Source organism: Pelodiscus sinensis, chromosome 3, assembly GCF_049634645.1.
Source record: "Pelodiscus sinensis isolate JC-2024 chromosome 3, ASM4963464v1, whole genome shotgun sequence".
Taxonomy (NCBI): domain Eukaryota; kingdom Metazoa; phylum Chordata; order Testudines; family Trionychidae; genus Pelodiscus; species Pelodiscus sinensis.
The window spans coordinates 97638588-97656248 of record NC_134713.1 but is presented as its reverse complement, the minus strand read 5'-3'; the positions used below and the strand labels follow the sequence as shown (position 1 = coordinate 97656248).

Below are 17661 nucleotides of genomic sequence, written 5' to 3'. Positions count from 1 at the left end.
TTATATATAAAGCCTTTTGTCTTACAAAAAAAGTTTCCTTGGAACCCAACCACTCCATTTACATAAATTCTTATGGGGAAACTGAATTAATTTAACACTGTTACAACGTTAAAGTGAAGAGTTACTTTATTGCAGTATTTTATCATCAAGAAAAATCAGTTCAGTCTTAATTTTGTCAATAGATATAATGTAAGGGTATTCAAACCAATATAAAGACCCATGCTTGCCATAATTTTTCCATTTAAACAGTAGGCCTGAAATCTTTGCATTTGAGGCTGCTGTATTAATGTAAAGGGAATGGAGGGGCCCAAAGAGTTAATCACTGTGCAACATTAAACTGTTTTAAACAGTGTTTGGAGTTTCACATGCAGAGACCTCAGCCTTAATCCCACGGCAAACACATAATTAAAATCCTTTTAACCTTTTATCAGAGATACAGAAAAGAAGAAAAACGTGAAAGCATCTGAAGTAAAAAGAATGAAATAAGTCTATCATTTTAATAACATCCTTGTTCACTTTCCTGTAGCTGGAGAGAGTTTTTCAAAGGAATATACTCTTGGATTGACAGTTTTTAGATAGTATCAAAGACTGTAATAACTATTTTGGGGGGAAAGAAAAGTTACTTGAGATGGATGGAACTGTTAAAATATGATACCGTTTCATAAGACTACAAAACATACATACACAAAGGAGACAGAAAAGAAAATTCACCTTCTCTTTCTGGTGTTTTCACTTGCAATCTCACTACTGAAAAAACACAGGCACAGCACATGGTCTTATCAACCACTTCAAGACCTGACAAACTTGAACAAGTGTTGGGATGTTTGGGGGATTTCTTTAAACTGCCTCTTTCTGGTCACTGGCTTACAGAAACATTGCAAAATATGCTACCTTGGCTGGCTAAACAAGATTGTTTCACGTTAGGCCTCCCTGGTTTGGCACACTTGGGACATAAGTGGTCCCAAACCAGGACATTTCCTGGACTAGGGGAGGTCAGTGATCCCCTGCTGGCCACTGGCCCTCGATCCCAGGCTCTCCCCCAGGCTGTCCATCCACTCCCAGCTGCCCGCACTAGGCTCTGTCCCCAGTTTGCAGGGCTCCCAGCCACTGGCCCTCTCTACTGCTGAGACTGTGGCTTCCTGGCCCCAGCTGGGACTCCCTGGTCACTGCTGGTCTTCCTGCTGCCAGCCCAAATGGAGTTCCCCATGCCCAGCTGGTGCTTCCCTGCCACCGCCAGCCCCTTCACCACCAGATTACTAGCCAGCCCCCATGGCTCTCTGGTCAGCAATATCCATGGTTCTGCTAGACCATGGTCTTGCAGGACTCACTGTGGAACACCCTTTTGGGGAAAGTCCCTTAGAAAGATTTTCAGTAATCTACCTCTTCCACCCAAAGTGATTATATCACTTTGAACGGGTTCCCTTTAGCAGTCTAACACTCCTTTCTGCAGACTGAGTTCACAATCTTCCTTCCCATGTGCCTGTTTCAAGATTGTAACATGCCAAAACACACACATTGCAGTTACTCCACCTATTCCCCATTGTGAGAACACAATAATTCAACGAGTAAGAGGCAGCCTAAAAATGCAATGAGATAAAATATGGCTGAAGGAGATATTTCAGTTTTCATGGTTTGTAAAATCAAGAATAATGTACATTTATTCTCAGTGTTAAGTAGAAAAGGAAAAAGTGTCCAACTCTATTCTTTTTAAACTGATGCAACTTCCTCCTTCTTTATAACCTTGAGATATGTGCACAACATACAAGTTCAGGTTAGGCATATTATATTTCATAACTTTAGGATTTCTTTTTTATGCTTAAAGAGCACAAATAATTATTCTGATACTATATTTGAAGTATTTGAAGGTTCTTGCCTTTTTCCACTTTGAATTAGGGATATAAAATCCCATTTAAATAGTTAAACATAATAAGTAACCAGTAACCATTTCACTGATTAAATGGGGGCAGGTAGATGGGCTAGAGCGGCCTGACTGCCCCCTGCAGCCGGGCTGGAGTGGTCCCACCACTGCAGGGGAGGGAGCGAACTGCTCCAGCCCAGCCAGAGCAGCCCCCATCCATGGCAGGCCTGGCTTAGGCACACTGCAGACAGGGGTTGCTCTGGCTGGGCTGCAGTGCCCCTGACTGCAGCACAGCAGTAAGGGTGATACTTACTGGTTAACCATTCACACTCCTGCCCTAAATATGAAGAGAGTCCTGCATAATTTCTCGCTTTTCACCTTTCATGGCACCACTGCTGCAGACACCAACCTTCTGGTTGAGATTTGGCCTGTTCAATGCCACTCCTCCAGTAGTTGGAGGGATTCTACTGAATGACTACTCCAGCCTACTCTCTGAAGTGGGGGTGACTGGGACTTGAGGGAAATAAGGAGTGCAGGGAAGGCTACCCAGAGAGACAGGGAGGGGCATAAGGATGCACCCTATTAAGCATTAAAATGTTGGCACGGGTATGGGTGGATGCATCTCCCCAGTGCTACCATGAGTCTCCTATGCTCTGAGGAATCAAGAATAAAATTTTCAAAGTATTTATAAAAATATTTGAATTTTATGAGATCAAATGTCATTTACTATGAATTCAGTATGTAGTTTACCTCATGTTGAACAGACTTGAAGCTGTAAGTTCAGGCTATAGTCCCAAGCAAAGAAAAAACACTTTCCAATAGTGATTCTGAAAGTGAGCCCCTTAATAAACTTATCAGTAAAAATGTAGCCTAGTAACATTTTTAAGTTTGCCTCTTTTACCTCCTGAGTGTGCTCTTTATAGACTTGCAGTGGACCTGTGGGTTTAGCAGTGTCCCAGATCTGCAGAGATCCATCCCCACTAGCAGTGACCAGCACGTGTTCATTGTTCTCACTCCATGTCACATCAAAGAGGCCATCATTCCAGTCAAAACTAAACCAGGGCAATCAAGATATTATTCTGTGAGAAATTACTGTATAGCTGGTTGGATTAGTTATAGTTAAAGATTTATCAACACAGTCTTTAAGTTATCACATTCTGAACGTATTATCTTTCTGTAAGCTTGACTGTCTAAAGATTTAGAAGAAATTTGATGATACTTTGAAAGTTTTTAAAGATTTATGTTAGAACAAATCAGAACAAGAGAGCCAAAGACCATCACCTTTTATATAGAGAATGAGGTCTGATTTCCATAGTAGGCTTCCTGGTCAAATGGAAGTAGGAGTGCTACAGAAGTAGTGCCAACAAAAATATATCAGAGAGCCATTGTTTATCATTAACAGAGATATCAATATCCAAGTCAATCTCTATTTCTCTAGCACTGAAGGAAGGGTATGCTACTCATTGTTCTATAGTGACCATGCTGCTTGACACAGAAACATCATTAAGTGAAATAATCATAATGCAGTGCCCCCCAGGTGGGAGTGATAAACAGGAAGTATGATAGAAATACTTTCATTACTGAATCAGTAATACTCATTCATTACTAAATTATTCCCAGCTATTGCAGTATAACATTTAACTGCTATAAGTAACCTGCTACCTAATTACCAACTGCCAAATATCTGTCCGTATCCAAAAGTAAGGTTATTTATTACATTTATATTTAAACTCTTATCTCAGAGAAGTCTGAATGATCAGGTTTATATTTCAAGTTAGGTATACAATACTCTTAAAATCAGGGCAGCACAAATTCTCAGATGCGGTACTGCTGAGCTGTGACAGGCAACAGCCCCTCCCCTCACCCCACCAAAAAAAAAGAAATATCAGAGGTACCACCATTCCCCAGAAAAGATCAATAAGGAAATACATACAAAGTTTAGTTTCCACAAGATGCCATTTCATTCCAACCCATTGTGAAAAGTGTTAAGTAATGCAAGGGCAGCAAGACTCAATATACAGTAACAAGATAGGGCAGAGAGACAGCTTTTAACTTGCATTATTCTGCTGCCCCTAAATGCCTTATGTTAAGGATGGTGTTGGTTTTTAACTTTAAAAATTTCACTTTATATTATAAGCCAAATAGTGTAACCAGCTCTTTGTACCCAAGTATGGACATGTAACTAGAGATGTAAAATCCTGTTTAACTGGTTAAATGGTCAACCACAGCACTAACATGATGTCTATCCATTTAACCAATTACAGGGCAGTGGGCCACTCCGTCAGAATTGGAGAAACCCCTCTGCCCATAGGCAAGGGCTGCTCCCTCTAAGTTGTTCCCGGCCCCCGCTCAGGGGTTGCCGCAGCTAGTTCCTTGCTCCCGCCCCCCCACACAGGGGCTGCCACTGCAGCTCCCTGCCCCCTCAAGGGGGCAGCTGCAGTTACCCCTGCCAGCCTTCAGAGGACTGCTCTTGGGTACTGGTTAACCTTAATGGGTGATGCCTATTGGGTAACCGTTTAACCAGTTACTGTTTAACATCCCTAATGTGTCCATTTAATATATCATAGTAATTATTTATCACTAACAGAAATACCAAAATATCCAATACCATCTCTTTCATTATAATGTTCTATAAAAAATACTTCTCATAAGAAAATTATAAAATTGTTACCTCCTGAAAAGACAAATCCCAGCTTCATTTTGTTCCAGCACTGCAAGAGTTCCACAACCTGCAAAACAAAAACAGGGCCATTTTTTTTAATTCACTGGAAACTATGTTGCACTGTAATGGTTTATACTACAGTGCGAATGTGGAAGGCACCTGAATCTGATAGGGGGATCCAGGTAATTTGCCGTGCCTTTAAATAGCTTCTGTTGCTTCTCTTGTGTCAGTTTTTGATACTTCTGACAACAGAATGGGAAAGAGGTACAAATCCCTGCAAATAAAGCACTTTTTATGTTTCCTTTTATGTTGAAAACACATAAGTATAGGATTATATAAATCCTTTTATAATATGCTAGGGATAATACTACAGAAAAATTTGGTAAGAATGAAGCTTATTATGGATGAAATGAGAAATGTAAGGAATTTGATACTAAGAAAATGAAATGTAGGTAAAACACTCTTGAGTGACAGGGATACTGTTGTAAAAAGTATCATATTACTATTTAAGTATTATTAAACATGCTATTCTTACAAGAAAGATGTAAGGCCACAATTTTGCAAAAAGCGTAGCTAAGGAATCCAATAGAGTGCCCCACATGTTCTGGATGTGCCTGTGAAGGCAGTTGCTATAACATTTTCTTCCAGTTTATTTTTTATATTAGATTACTATTTAAATCTAGTCAGACTCACTCTTGCCTCTGTATAATCAGTTTTCCTCTGTTTGTGAGGGTCTTTCCCATAGTAAAAGCAAGAAAATATTTTTTAAAATATAGAGCAATCTGGTCAGGAAGTAGACTCTGGGGAAAACAAGCAGGGAGCCTGGGGCAGATGCTGAATCTGCAATGCCTTATCTCATTAAAAGTAGCAAACAGTAATATAAAAATTCTGTGTATGAAACAGAAGCAAAATATGGAGAACGTTAGTAAATGTTCGGGGATACACTGACATTTAAGCAACTTGAGTATCCAACAATATATATGGATCTAACAAAAATGTCTTGCCAGGGCAGCCATTGAAGACATGAAAATATGTGAGCTATTTTGGCTTAATAATATTTGGAATAAGACCACCTGAAACTCATTCTGTGTATCATTTTCCCTTTATGATGTATTATAAACACTAAAACAAAAGATACATTAAACTACAATACAACTGTGCTAGATCCATGAATCCAAAAAATCAATGGCTTATACTAACAAGGAAAATTTAAACAAAAAATGTGATGCACAGAACTCACACTGAGCCCTGCAGACTCCTAAACTCAGTTGGCACCTATGTTTTCATATAAAAATGTTCCCGTGTCCTAAGTTTCTGCTTGTGAGCACGTGCATTGCTGCCTCACTCTAGATGCCCACACACTTGTCACCTGCCTAAGCTCCACAGTGATTGACAAACTGGGAGAAGACACCATTTAGTCACCTATAATATCACATGTGGAGCCTGATCCAGCAGTAGGTCACTGAGTATGATCACAAGATTAGAGCCCATTAAAAATCTGACTGGAGGAGACGGTGATGTTGCTGGTACTCACCTTCTAACTTTGAACTCAGTGGTTAAAGCACTCATGTGGGAAGTGATACACCCAAGTTAAATACCACCCTTTCTGACAGAGAGGAAGAAAAGATTTAAACCACCATCTCCCAGCATAGAAATGTGTTTTGACTATAGAGCTATGGAACATTCTGATATGACATGAGTAATTGTACACCTACTGAACTCAGCTGAGTTGCTTGTATGAGTCAGATCACTCATGCAAAAGTATCTGCTGGCATTATGTTTGGGCTTTCGAAGCTTTACTTTGTCTACTGATTAAATTACATTCCTAATGTTCATCTGCCTTAAGAATGTTATTGTTACAATTTACAGACAGGAAGTCCTACAAATAACATATAGTGGCTAATATATACAAATATGGATATGTTGTAGATCATGTTTCTATGCAACACACGTTATTTTTCTATACAGCAAATAAAGAAAAACAACTGTCAGTAAAATAATTACAAATAAAAAGCTGCTTTTTTCTCCATTAACCTGGCTCATAATTTTAGTATCGCCCATTGAAGCTGTTCCACTGTGATAAATAATGGAAGAATTACTGGGAGCTATGGGATTGGACCTAGATTTCCCACTTACCAGGCAGGTACCCTAATTGTCAGGCTAAGGAGCTGTTCACAATCTCTTCCCCTGTAGCCCAAAGACTATTTAATGATTTATCCACAGTGGAACAACTTCAACCCAAGACAATGAGGGAGCCCCACATGTGAATTTCCCACAGGTCAGAGATAAAAGCACTGTTCTGAATGGAGCAAGACAGACACCTAATTCATTTTACAAGGTAAGCTGCCTGACTCCATGAAGCAGACTCCTGTGCATCCCTACATTCTGGCTTTAGGACTCTATCACCATGAGAGGAGTGCGAAGTAGTTCACACACCTGTCCTTGGCATCTTCCTTTAGCTATCATAGGCCTTATCTACACTATGAAGTGGATCCATCAATTTATTGCATGTGCTTAGATGCAATAAATTGATCTGAGAGTGCATTCCTGTTGATGCCAGTACTTCACCAAGACGAGAAGAGTAGGTGGCGCTGACTATAGCATATGCAACATGCCATGGTGAGTATGACTTCAACTATGCTACTTGATTGGCGGTGCAAATAAGTGTAGACAAGGCCTTAGGCACTTCCCTACCTTGCATACTGGCTTTGCGGCTCACATTCTTAGGTGTGTCTCTCTCCCCAATCATTCTAAAGGGAACCTAAGTGTCTCATTTTGCTTTACAGATTACAGTGTTGTTCCTATGATTTCTAGGAATCTAGAAGTTGGGCACCCTGACATAGAGGCTATGTCTACACTGGCAGGATTTTCCGGAAATGCTTTTAACGGAAAAATTTTCCGTTAAAAGCATTTTCGGAAAAGAGCCTCTAGATTGGCACGGACGCTTTTACGCAAAAGCACTTTTAAGGAAAAGCGCCCGTGCCAATCTAGACCCGCTTTTGCGCAAAAAAGCCCCAATTGCCATTTTCACGATTGGGGCTTTTTTGCACAAAACAAATCTCAGCTGTCTACACTGGCCCTTTTGCGCAAAAGGGACTTTTTTCCCGAATGGGAGCAGCATAGTATTTCCGCAAAAAGCACTGATTTCTTACAGTAGGAAGTCAGTGCTTTTGCAGAAATTCAAGCGGCCAGTGTAGACAGCTGGCAAGTTTTTCTGGAAAATCTGGCCAGTCTAGAGATAGCCCAAGCTTCTTGCGCAAGAACTGTTTTGCGCAAGAACACACCCACACTACCATGTGCTTTTGTGTAACTGTGTTCGTGGAGGTGTGGATGCTCTCTTTTGCAAGAAAGCTCTGATGGTCATTTTAGCCATTGGGGTTTCTTGCGCAAGAAACCCCTGTTGCCCGTCCACACTGCCTTCTTGTGAAAGAGCTCTTGCGCAAGAGGGCTTATTCCTCGTGGGGAGAGGAATAACTCTTGCACAAGAAGCCCTCTTTTCTGATACTTTACTGTAAATTTACTTGTGCAAGAACACACATACAGTATAGACACTCCACAAGTTTTTGTGCAAGAACAATTGTTCTTGCGGAAAAACCTGCAGTGTAGACGTAGCCTTTATCTAAACTGCACTTTTATCAGTAAAACTTGTTTTGTTCAGGGTGTGAAACTCTCCTATCCCTAAGCAAGAAAAGTTTTACCAATGAAAAGTGATGGTGTGAATGTTTTGTCAGCAAGAGAACTCTTTCCTGCTGACAGAGAAGCGACACTGCACACATTTTTGTGGCAGGGCTGTAGTAGCATAGCAATCTCACTAATGTGCATAGTGAAGGCATACTTGTATTACAATACCTAAGGCCCACTGTGGATTCTGCCCTATATACACACAAAACGAATGCCTAAGAACCAATGTTTTCTCTAAGCTTTTCCATCCATGTGCAGAATAATTTTAATTATGTGCATCAGAGTATGTACATGTGTGCACCACCAGTAGAAACACATGCTGCTGTCTCTGGGTGCTCCGCTAATCAGTTGGGCAGCATTTGGATCTCTCCTAGGCTCCCGTACAAGCATTCAGCTTACAGGGAACACTGCTAAGAACTGTTATTCAATCAGCCTAGTGGGGCCAAGTTTTCCAAATGCAAGTTGCACCTACCAAAACTGACACTCTCTGGTCCAGCAATATCCAGGATGTTCTTGCACCAGAGAACTTGGGGAGACTTGTGGCAGGAGGGCCAGCAATGTGGGGCCAGAGCCCCCAGCAGTCCATTGCAGCACAGGGCCAAAGCACCCAGCAGTCCACAGCAGTGCAGGGGTGAAACTAGAGCCCATGGCCCAGCAGCAGGGCTGACAACCTGGTCAACATGGGAGTCAAAGACAGCAGGGCTGATAGTCTGTCTGGGACCAGCAGTAGGGGGATCCAGAGGCAGAGGGACCAACTGGAGTAATAGAGGAGCCAGGAGCACTGAGAGGCAGCAGGCAGGGAGCCAGTGGCAGGGGATCTCCCGAGGTCCAGAAAATTCCATAATTCAGGACAAGTCAGGAAAATTCCATAATTCAGGACAAATCTGTACATACAAATAAGTACTTAAATATCTAAATGTCTAGTTAGCAACATAATGCCCTATTTGCACATACAAACGCATTAACTGTAACCATGTGAATATGCAAGGCTTCTGTCACTTTTTTTGACATCAAATCAACTAAAAAAAATCATATACAAGGCTGAAATGAGTGCCTTTACTACTGGATTTTCTTTCCAAAAGCAGTTCCCCTGATTTGCTAAACAGTATTTGGCAACATACTTTCAATATGTATTTTTATGAGTTTTGTACATATTTTTGGAAGTATTAATGGGTCACCCATCTCCACCCACCCATCATCCATATTGTTATGGTTGGTTAAATAGAAAAGATCTGGGTTTTTTTCCTCTTAAACACATTATCTCCCTCCCAGAAATGAAACAATACCAGAAAGTTTAGAATGAAAGAATCAGTACAATATTTAACTGCTATAAAGTAACCTGCTACCTAATTACCAACTGTGTTTAAGACTAGATCACCAGTTTGACCGATTGACCTCCATATGCTAAATACAGCAACTGAAATCAGACCAAACTCTTACAGCCAATGGGAGACTAAAGTACTATAAAATAGACATCCTTTCACTGCTATGAAGCAGCTACATCTCAGTAGTCTCAGCCAATAGTCTTTTTTTTCTGAAAGCAAAACACTCCTGGTTCTATTACTTCCATTTTAGTGAAACGGCAAAACATCAAATGGTTTCTGGTTAACTGGTACCCGGGAGCAGCTGGGGGTATGGGTTGCAGGGGCAAGGAGTGGGTGGCAGCAGAAGCTGGGAGCTTCTTGCACAGGAGTTGCTGGGAGCAGAAGGGGCAGGTAGAAGGGATGGGATGGGAGGCCACTTAAACCTTAGGTTTAACCAGTTAATGATTAACCAGCATTTTGCATCCCTAGTATCCTTAAGTGTCTGAAGGATTGGAATTCTATGCTGGCTTACTGTAGCTACATTCCTTCTGTAGCTAATGAAAGGCTATGGCTAGGTTAATGAAAAAGAGCAATGTTTTATTTTTGTTATTTTTAACAGAGTTTTTTTCTGCATCTGCTGTACAGGAACATAAGCACTATTTATAAAGTACCCATTTTTATTAGACATTGCAAATTATCATTTGTAGGACCTTCTGCCTGCAAACAGTAACAATACAATTCTTAAGGTAGATGAACAGTTCAGAATGTAATTTAACCACTAAATAAAGTTTGAAAAGCCTCAAACGTAATGCAAACAGACACTTCTGCATGTGAGTGCCAGGATTTATACAAGTAGCCCAACTGATTTTAACAGGTGTACTCTCATTGCAAATATTAGCATGACTGGGACTATGTGAACATATAATTTTTCTTAACATTCTCTCAAAAACTGCAAGTAATAAATTGGGTTTTAAATACTTATTCACTTTCAATAACCTAAACTTCTTCTTAGCAGAATACAAATTTGTTTGCAATACAGAAGCTTAAAGTTGACAGTACCCTTTATCTAAAATTAGAAAACTGCCACATCAGTAGTAGTAGCCTCCATTTTATATATATTTAGAAAATATTTGTAGTCTATGTGACCATGGGACTTTGTCTCTAAACACAGAGAAACTGAAAACTCTGATAGAACAGCAGAGTGAGAATGTGCCCTAACTCTTCAGCTCAGTAACTGACAGGTCAAAAGATCCCCGTGCATATTTCACATGCTAGTTAGCATGAGCAATCTCCCCACCCCGCGCACACACACTTCTGTCCACACAGGGGCAAGAGAAAAAACCCCACAAAACACGGTATTTTACTGATCTAGAGGACCAAAGTCTCAGAGGGGTAGTAACCCTGTTAGTATGTGCAAAAACAATGAGGAGCCCTGTGACACTTGAGAGGCGAACAGGTTGATTAGGGCACAAGCGTTCAAAAAGCAAGAAAGCTTCTGCCCTAATAAATCTCTTAAGTCTCTAAGTTGCCACAGGGACGCCTGGTAGGTTTTTCCTAGAGGACCAAGTCAGTAGCCGCACCCCACGTCCAGAACCGCTGTCTCTGGAAGCGGCACCCGAGGGGGAAAGAAGCCGCCCGAGGCCTGACAGCTGCCAGCGGGCTCCCAGCAGGGGGCGGACCAAACGCCGCTGCCCAGCGACACAGGCAGACCCCGCGAGCCGCACAGGCTGATGCGCGGGGAAGGCGGAAGAGACACGCGGAGGCCTCGGACCGGGGCACTTCCCGGGCTCCCCAGACCCGGCTCGGGCACCGGGCAGGGCCCCGCGGCGGCCCAAGGGAGGGCACGAGGGCTCCTCCTGCGGCTTCCGGGGGGTGGGCGCCCCCAGCAGCCCCGTCCCAGGATGGGGGGGCCGGGGGGGGGGGAAACGCGGCCCCTCCCTCACCGGCGATCCCGTAGTGCTGCGCGGCGGCGCAGGCCAGGCGGCCGGGCAGGTAGGGCGAGAACTCCGCCGCGTAGCCGTGTCGCCCCGGCAACCGGAAGGCCCAGGCGCTCATGGCCGCAGGGCCGGTGCGAGAAGCGAGGCCCCCTGACCCCGGCCCAGTCCCCGCCGCGCGCGCGCGCGCACGTGGGATCGGCTCCGGAAGCGCCCGGCAAGGGGGCGGGGCTGAGGAAGCGGTGCCGCCGCCCTGTGGGGCCTGCGCGAGACGCGGCCGCGCAGCTTCTCTTCCGGGGCCCGCCCACTGGCTGTTGTCAGGGGCAACAGGCCGGGTTGGGCCCCGCCCCCGGCCCGCTCTGGACAGGGCCTCGGGGTGGGACGCACGATTACAGCGGGAGCTCGAGCCTGGCGTCCCCCGACCAGCCCCGGAAACTGCGGTGAAACGTGGGGCCTGATGGGGTGCCCGTGCACCAGCATCCTCCTGCCCGCTGCCCGCCAGCTCCCTCCTCACCCGCCTTCGCAGCAGCTCTGAGGGGCGGGATGCGCACAGCTGGCAGGGCGCTCCGCCCTCCGCCGCCTTCTCTGCTGAGACAAGGCCGGGCTGAACTTGAGCCCACTGACTCCCGTGAGCTCCTCAGCCTACCTAGTATCAGAGGGGTAGCGTGTTAGTCTGAATCTGCAAAAGCGACGAGGAGTCCTGTGGCACCTTATAGACTAACTGAAGTGTTGGAGCATTAAGCTTTCGTGGGCAAAGACCCACTTCGTCAGATGCATGTGACGAAGTGGGTCTTTGCCCACGAAAGCTTATGCTCCAACACTTCAGTTAGTCTATAAGGTGCCACAGGACTCCTCGTCCCTTCAGCCTCCCTAGGGGATGTTGTGCGCTATGCAGGGGGTCAGACTAGCTGCCTTGGAACTTATGACTCTTCTCATCCTCAGTCTTCTATCAGCTGGTGTCAAATGAGCCTTGCTTCATTTACTTCCCTAGAGCTGTGCGGGCAGGCACCATCAAGGATCTGTCTTGCTGTATACAGGTTCTGCGCCTGATAGACATTCCTGAGAGTGTGCAGGGCAGCAATAAGGCTACATCTACACTGCAGGCTTCTTGTGCAAGAACCATTTTGCGTAAGAGTTCTTGTGCGAAAGGTCTTCCACAAGAGTGCGTCCACATTGCCATGTGCTTTTGTGGAAGAGATGTGCTTTTGCGCAAGAGCATCCATGGCAGTGTGGACACTGTCTTGCACAAGAAAGCTTTGATGGCCATTTTAGCCATAGGGCTTTCTTGCACAAGAAACCCCTGTTGCTTGTCTACACTGCCTTCTTGTGGAAGAGCCCTTGCGCAAGAGGGCTTATTCCTCACGGGGAGAGGAATAACGTGCACAAGAAGCCCTGTTTTCGATGCTTTACTGTAAATTTACTTGTGCAAGAATGCGCGTGCAGTGTAGATTCTCAGCAAGTTTTTGCACAAGAACAAGTGTTCTTGCACAAAAAGCTTGCAGTGTAGACATAGGCTAAATGTTTTCAGAATCAGTCTTTATATCCCCTCTTACTTGCAACAGCAATGGCTTTATTTCAAGCTGCTGCTAGTGCCACAACATTCATGTTGCTATATACGTAATGCACTATCTTGACTGAAACTAGTGTGAACTTGTCTACCCATTCTGGGAATCACACCTCTCTCAGTTGTGGTGCAACTATATCCTCAAAGACTCCGTTCTGTGAACTCTAAAGTGTGAGAAGTCTGAATGAGGCTTCTGAGGTGAGGATCTTATGAACTGTATACAGGCAGTCCCTGACTTACGCGGATCCAACTTATGTCGGATCTGCACTTACGAACGCGGCTTTCTCGCCCCGGAGCTCGAAGGCAGCGGTCAGCCACCTCGACCACCGGGGCAAGAAAAGCTGCTCCCGGTGCCCCTGGTCTGCTGGGGACCGTCTCCAGCAGACCAGGGGCACCACGAGCAAAGCCGCAGCCTCGGCGGGGTCCCGCGCTTCTGAGGCTTTGCTCTGGCAAAGCCTCAGAAGCGCGGGACCCCGCCGCTGCTGCGGATTTGCTCCCGGTGCCCCTGGTCTGCTGGGGACCGTCTCCAGCAGACCAGGGGCACCGGGAGCAAAGCCGCAGCGGGTCCCGTGCCAGAGCAAAACCTCAGAGGCGAGGCACCCCGCCGCTGCGGCTTTGCTCCCCGTGTCCCTGGTCTGCTGGGGGGGGGGGGGGCGCAGGTAGTGTGCCCCCCCCCAGCAGACCAGGCTTTTGTTGTGGACCCTCGGGCAGAGCAGCTGGGGTGCTGCCCGTTGGTCCCGCAGCGCCGCTCTGGGCACTACTGGACCAACCCTGCAGCACCCCAGCTGCTCTGCCCCAGGCGTCCCCAAGTCAGCCGTTGCTGAAACTGACCAGCGCTGACTACAGGAAGCCCGAGGCACAGTTGCTCTGCCCCGGGCTTCCTGGAATCAGTGGCTGATCAGTTTCAGCAGCAGCTGACTTGGGGTTCTTAAGTTGAATCTGTATGTAAGTCAGAACTGGCGGTCAGTTTCAGCAGCGGCTGAATCTGGACGCCAGTTCCGACTTACATACAGATTCAACTTAAGAACAAACCTACAGTCCCTATCTTGTACGTAACCTGGGGACTGCCTGTATTGTAATTGCTTCTGCCCTGAAACTATTAAAAAGGGACTTGGTACTTTTCTAGTGTGTGTTTACTTTTCTTGCTCCAGGCTGTTAAACCTATTCCAGTTAGGGACTTTTAAGGTGGGGCTCACCTGCAGTGCTGCCCTGAGCTGCAAGAAGGAGCGTGGGGAATGCCAGTACTTTGGTGGGGATGTGTAATATGTAAATCAAATAAGAAATTGGTCGATGTTTTGTCAGGTAGAACCGTCAATGACTGCAAAATCCTTGCTAAAATTAAAAAGCATATGCTACTTGTGACATTGAGCTTCAAAGCAGAGCGATACCATACAAAAGGCTAAATCAACATTTATTTATTATACTATAGCAATTCCCATATTATACCATGGACAATTTGCCACTGGCACATCAAAAAGTTGGAGAAAGTTCATCAACTGATTTTGCATACTATCTAGAAAGGTAAATATGAATAATAAAGTTCTGCAAAAAGGTTACACAAACAGAAGGCAATCATAAAAGGTGTATATTTTCTAGACTAGACATGCCCCCTCTACCTGATGTGAGAATCAGGATCCCAGCCAGCACCTCAGAGGGAGAACAGGGATTGAACCCCAAAGAATAATCATTTGAATCAACTGATTATATACAGAGTTACCATCATATAAAAGTATACTAAGTAAGGCCTTTCACGAAAACTTGTAATGTTCTTAAGTTGATGGTCATTATGAGAAATAATGACTCCGGTTATGAATTTATGTATTTCTGAATATATAAAACTATGGCCATAATTTGTGCTGTAGTCGTTTCTCAATATGGAGGAAAAGAAATAATAGAAAAAACAGCAATGGCTAAGTCTACACTCACCCACCCGCACACGCGCGCAGTTATTGCATGACTAACATAACAAATAGTTACCCTGCAAAGTGTAACAAGACTGCTGGAAGCCAGAGTGAGATTATTTTGCTTGTGGACAGGCTAGCAATGGCAGGACTTTGAGCTATAGCAGCTCAGCTTTAAGGCAGCCTAGGTTAGAGGCAGACAGTGACAGAAACCTCAGTGGGTCAGGGCAATCCCCAAAATACCACCCCTGTAGAATGGCCAACATTTCAAGGAAAATCTTACAAAGTGAATATTTAATAGGGATGAGATCAAGAGGTAGATAGAGCAGTACATGAAAATCCTGAAAAAGAACTTCATTCATTATAACAAAGGCCCAAATGATTCTCTTCCCTCAGAAAAACCAGTGAGAAGAGATTCTGAAGGCCCTTGCTGAGACCAACCGCATCAGCCCATGAGTTCCACCCAGGCACCCACAAAAGCTCAAGAGGTCTCAGGGATATGTAGGAAGCCAAAGCCAGCTATTGCAGAGCCCCAATGCCTCCATATTGACTCCCAATGACCCTGGTTTCCTGGCTGTGTGGCTAGCAGTGTGTACCTATGGTCACAGTAGCCGCTGATCAAAAGTCTCTGTGGAAAAGATAATGAAGTGTGGAACTATATTATCATTTGTTCTTAATTTGTTGAGGTATGGAGGGAAAACAGTAGACCCGACCTAACGCTAAGTGAAGTCTATGAAAAGACTCATAGACTTCAATAGGTTTTGGACCAGGCCACTGTTTAGATGCCCCTAGCCTGTCCATTTCTCTGCCTGTCTTCATCCTGACCATAGTCTTAAACCCCAGATCATACAAAATGGTTTCCACAAGTCCAGATGATTTCACTGTGCCCCATTTTCCTGTGAAATAAAAAGATCTGTTTGTACATCTCAGAAGCATGATCAACCTCTAGATCTGGGGTGGGCAATGATTTTTGATAGGGAGCCATTCAAAAGATTTTGGTAAGTGGTCAAGGGCCACATTTTTCTATAGCAGGGATGCAGAGTCTGGGACAGAGGTTGGGTGCAGAAGGGAGGTTGGGGTAGGGGACTGGGTTACAGGAGAGGGGTCTGGAAGGGAGTTTGAGTGGAGTAGGGGGTTGTGACTTGGGACAAGAGATTGGGGTGCAGAGCCTAGGAGGTGGTAAGGGTGCAGGAGAGGATTCTGACCTGGGGAGGGATGTTTGAGGGGATGTAGGGTCTGGGAGGGAGTTGTGGTCTGGTGGAGGGAAGTGCAGAGGGTTTGGATGGTGACCTGGGGCAGGAGGGCATGGTGACCTGGGGCAGCATGGAGGGGTGGGGTACCAGATGCCGCCTCCAGAGGGAGGCACTTACCTAGGTGGCTCCCAGCCAGTAGCCCAGAGGGACCCTCAGGGTCTATGTCTAGAGTGTAGGCTTCTTTTAGACGAAGCTTTTCCGGAAGAGATCTTCCAGAAAAACTTCTTTCGAAAGAGAGCATCCACACAGCAAAAGCGCATTGAAAAAACGATCTGCTTTTTCAAAAGATAGCGTCCACATTCATTGGACGCTATCTCGCATTTAAGTTGTGATTACTATGGACGGAATGGTCATCTGGGCACCTATGCTTTTTCCTGGATGCCTCTTCTTTCTAAAAAACGAACAAACCCCTCTTCCCCATCCACACATGCTTTTTTCTGAAAGCTCTTTCACAAAAAGGCTGCTTCCTCATAGAAAGAGGTTTACCACTGTCAGAAAAACTCCTGCGTTCTTTTGACTTTCTCTTGAAAGAACACAATTGCAGTGTGGACATAAGTGTAGTCAAAACGGCTGGCTGTTCCATGTGCCTCTCTGTGCCATGCATTGGGGAGGGAAGAGACTTTGCACACTGTCCCCACTCCCAGCACAATCATCTCAGCTTCCATTGCCCCCTCTCCTTGCACTTTGAAACGAAACATATTACTCAATATCAAACCAAGTAAAGCAAAAAGTACTTTTCAACAGAAAGAGGAGATATAAAACTAGTAAAAAACACTCCCGCTTTCCTCTTCCCAATCTGTGAAAAGATGTGTATATCAAGAACTGGTTCCTTAGCTATCTAAAAGTCAACAAAAGCTTTTGCTTAACTTCAGGAAGCACAGCCACTAACAAGCATGTTTTATATAGAAATACCTAAAACAGATTCAGCAGTATTTCAACAATGAAAACAAGTAAACCAACCAACCAAAAACAAAACAACCAAAAAAGCCCAAAACAAAAAACACCCTAATGAGAAATTACCAGAAGGTGGCAGGCATGTTCCATCTAGAAATTAAGGTTCCAATTTCCCGGGACAAACTCCCAAGCAACATTGAAAGATTTGCTCAGGATCACAAAGTAGCTTGATGATGCCCCATGCTATTTACCACAACCCCACAGGTTCATTGCCCAACTATGTAGCATTTAGCCCTTAGAAAAATGGCTAGCTGCCAGGTTTATTGCAAGAAAAGCAGGTAGGAATCTCTAATCCAAAGAGATAACTTCCAGCAGCAAGGGAAGTGAAATACTTTGAACTACAGTCTCTGCTGTGATCTGATAGTGTTTTTTTGATCAGAACTGATGTGAGTTGGCTGGCAGCATATGTCAAGTGGGATTAGAGAGGAAGGTGAGGTTAGACTCCTGGATTCAATTCCTGGCTCTATATTTCATCACAGACTTCCCCTGTGATTTTTGAACAAATCAGTTAATCTCCCTGGGCCTAGATTCTCCATCTGTAAAATGGGGA

At 44.6% G+C, this 17661-nt stretch overlaps 1 protein-coding gene across 2 annotated transcripts in view; it reads right to left on the bottom strand.

Moving 5' to 3' along the window:
* The window catches only part of PEX7 (peroxisomal biogenesis factor 7), a 67259-nt gene extending 55603 nt beyond the window's left edge, over positions 1-11656 (bottom strand). For both annotated transcript variants that reach the window (XM_075924259.1, XM_075924260.1), the window contains exons 1-3: positions 11449-11656; positions 4530-4587; positions 2760-2910 (exon numbers count right to left, since the gene is read on the bottom strand). In XM_075924259.1, the coding sequence (XP_075780374.1) occupies positions 2760-2910; positions 4530-4587; positions 11449-11560 (321 nt within the window). In that variant the 5' untranslated portion in view covers positions 11561-11656. The remainder of the gene's footprint in view (positions 1-2759; positions 2911-4529; positions 4588-11448) is intronic.
* Between the last annotated feature and the right edge of the window lie 6005 nt (positions 11657-17661).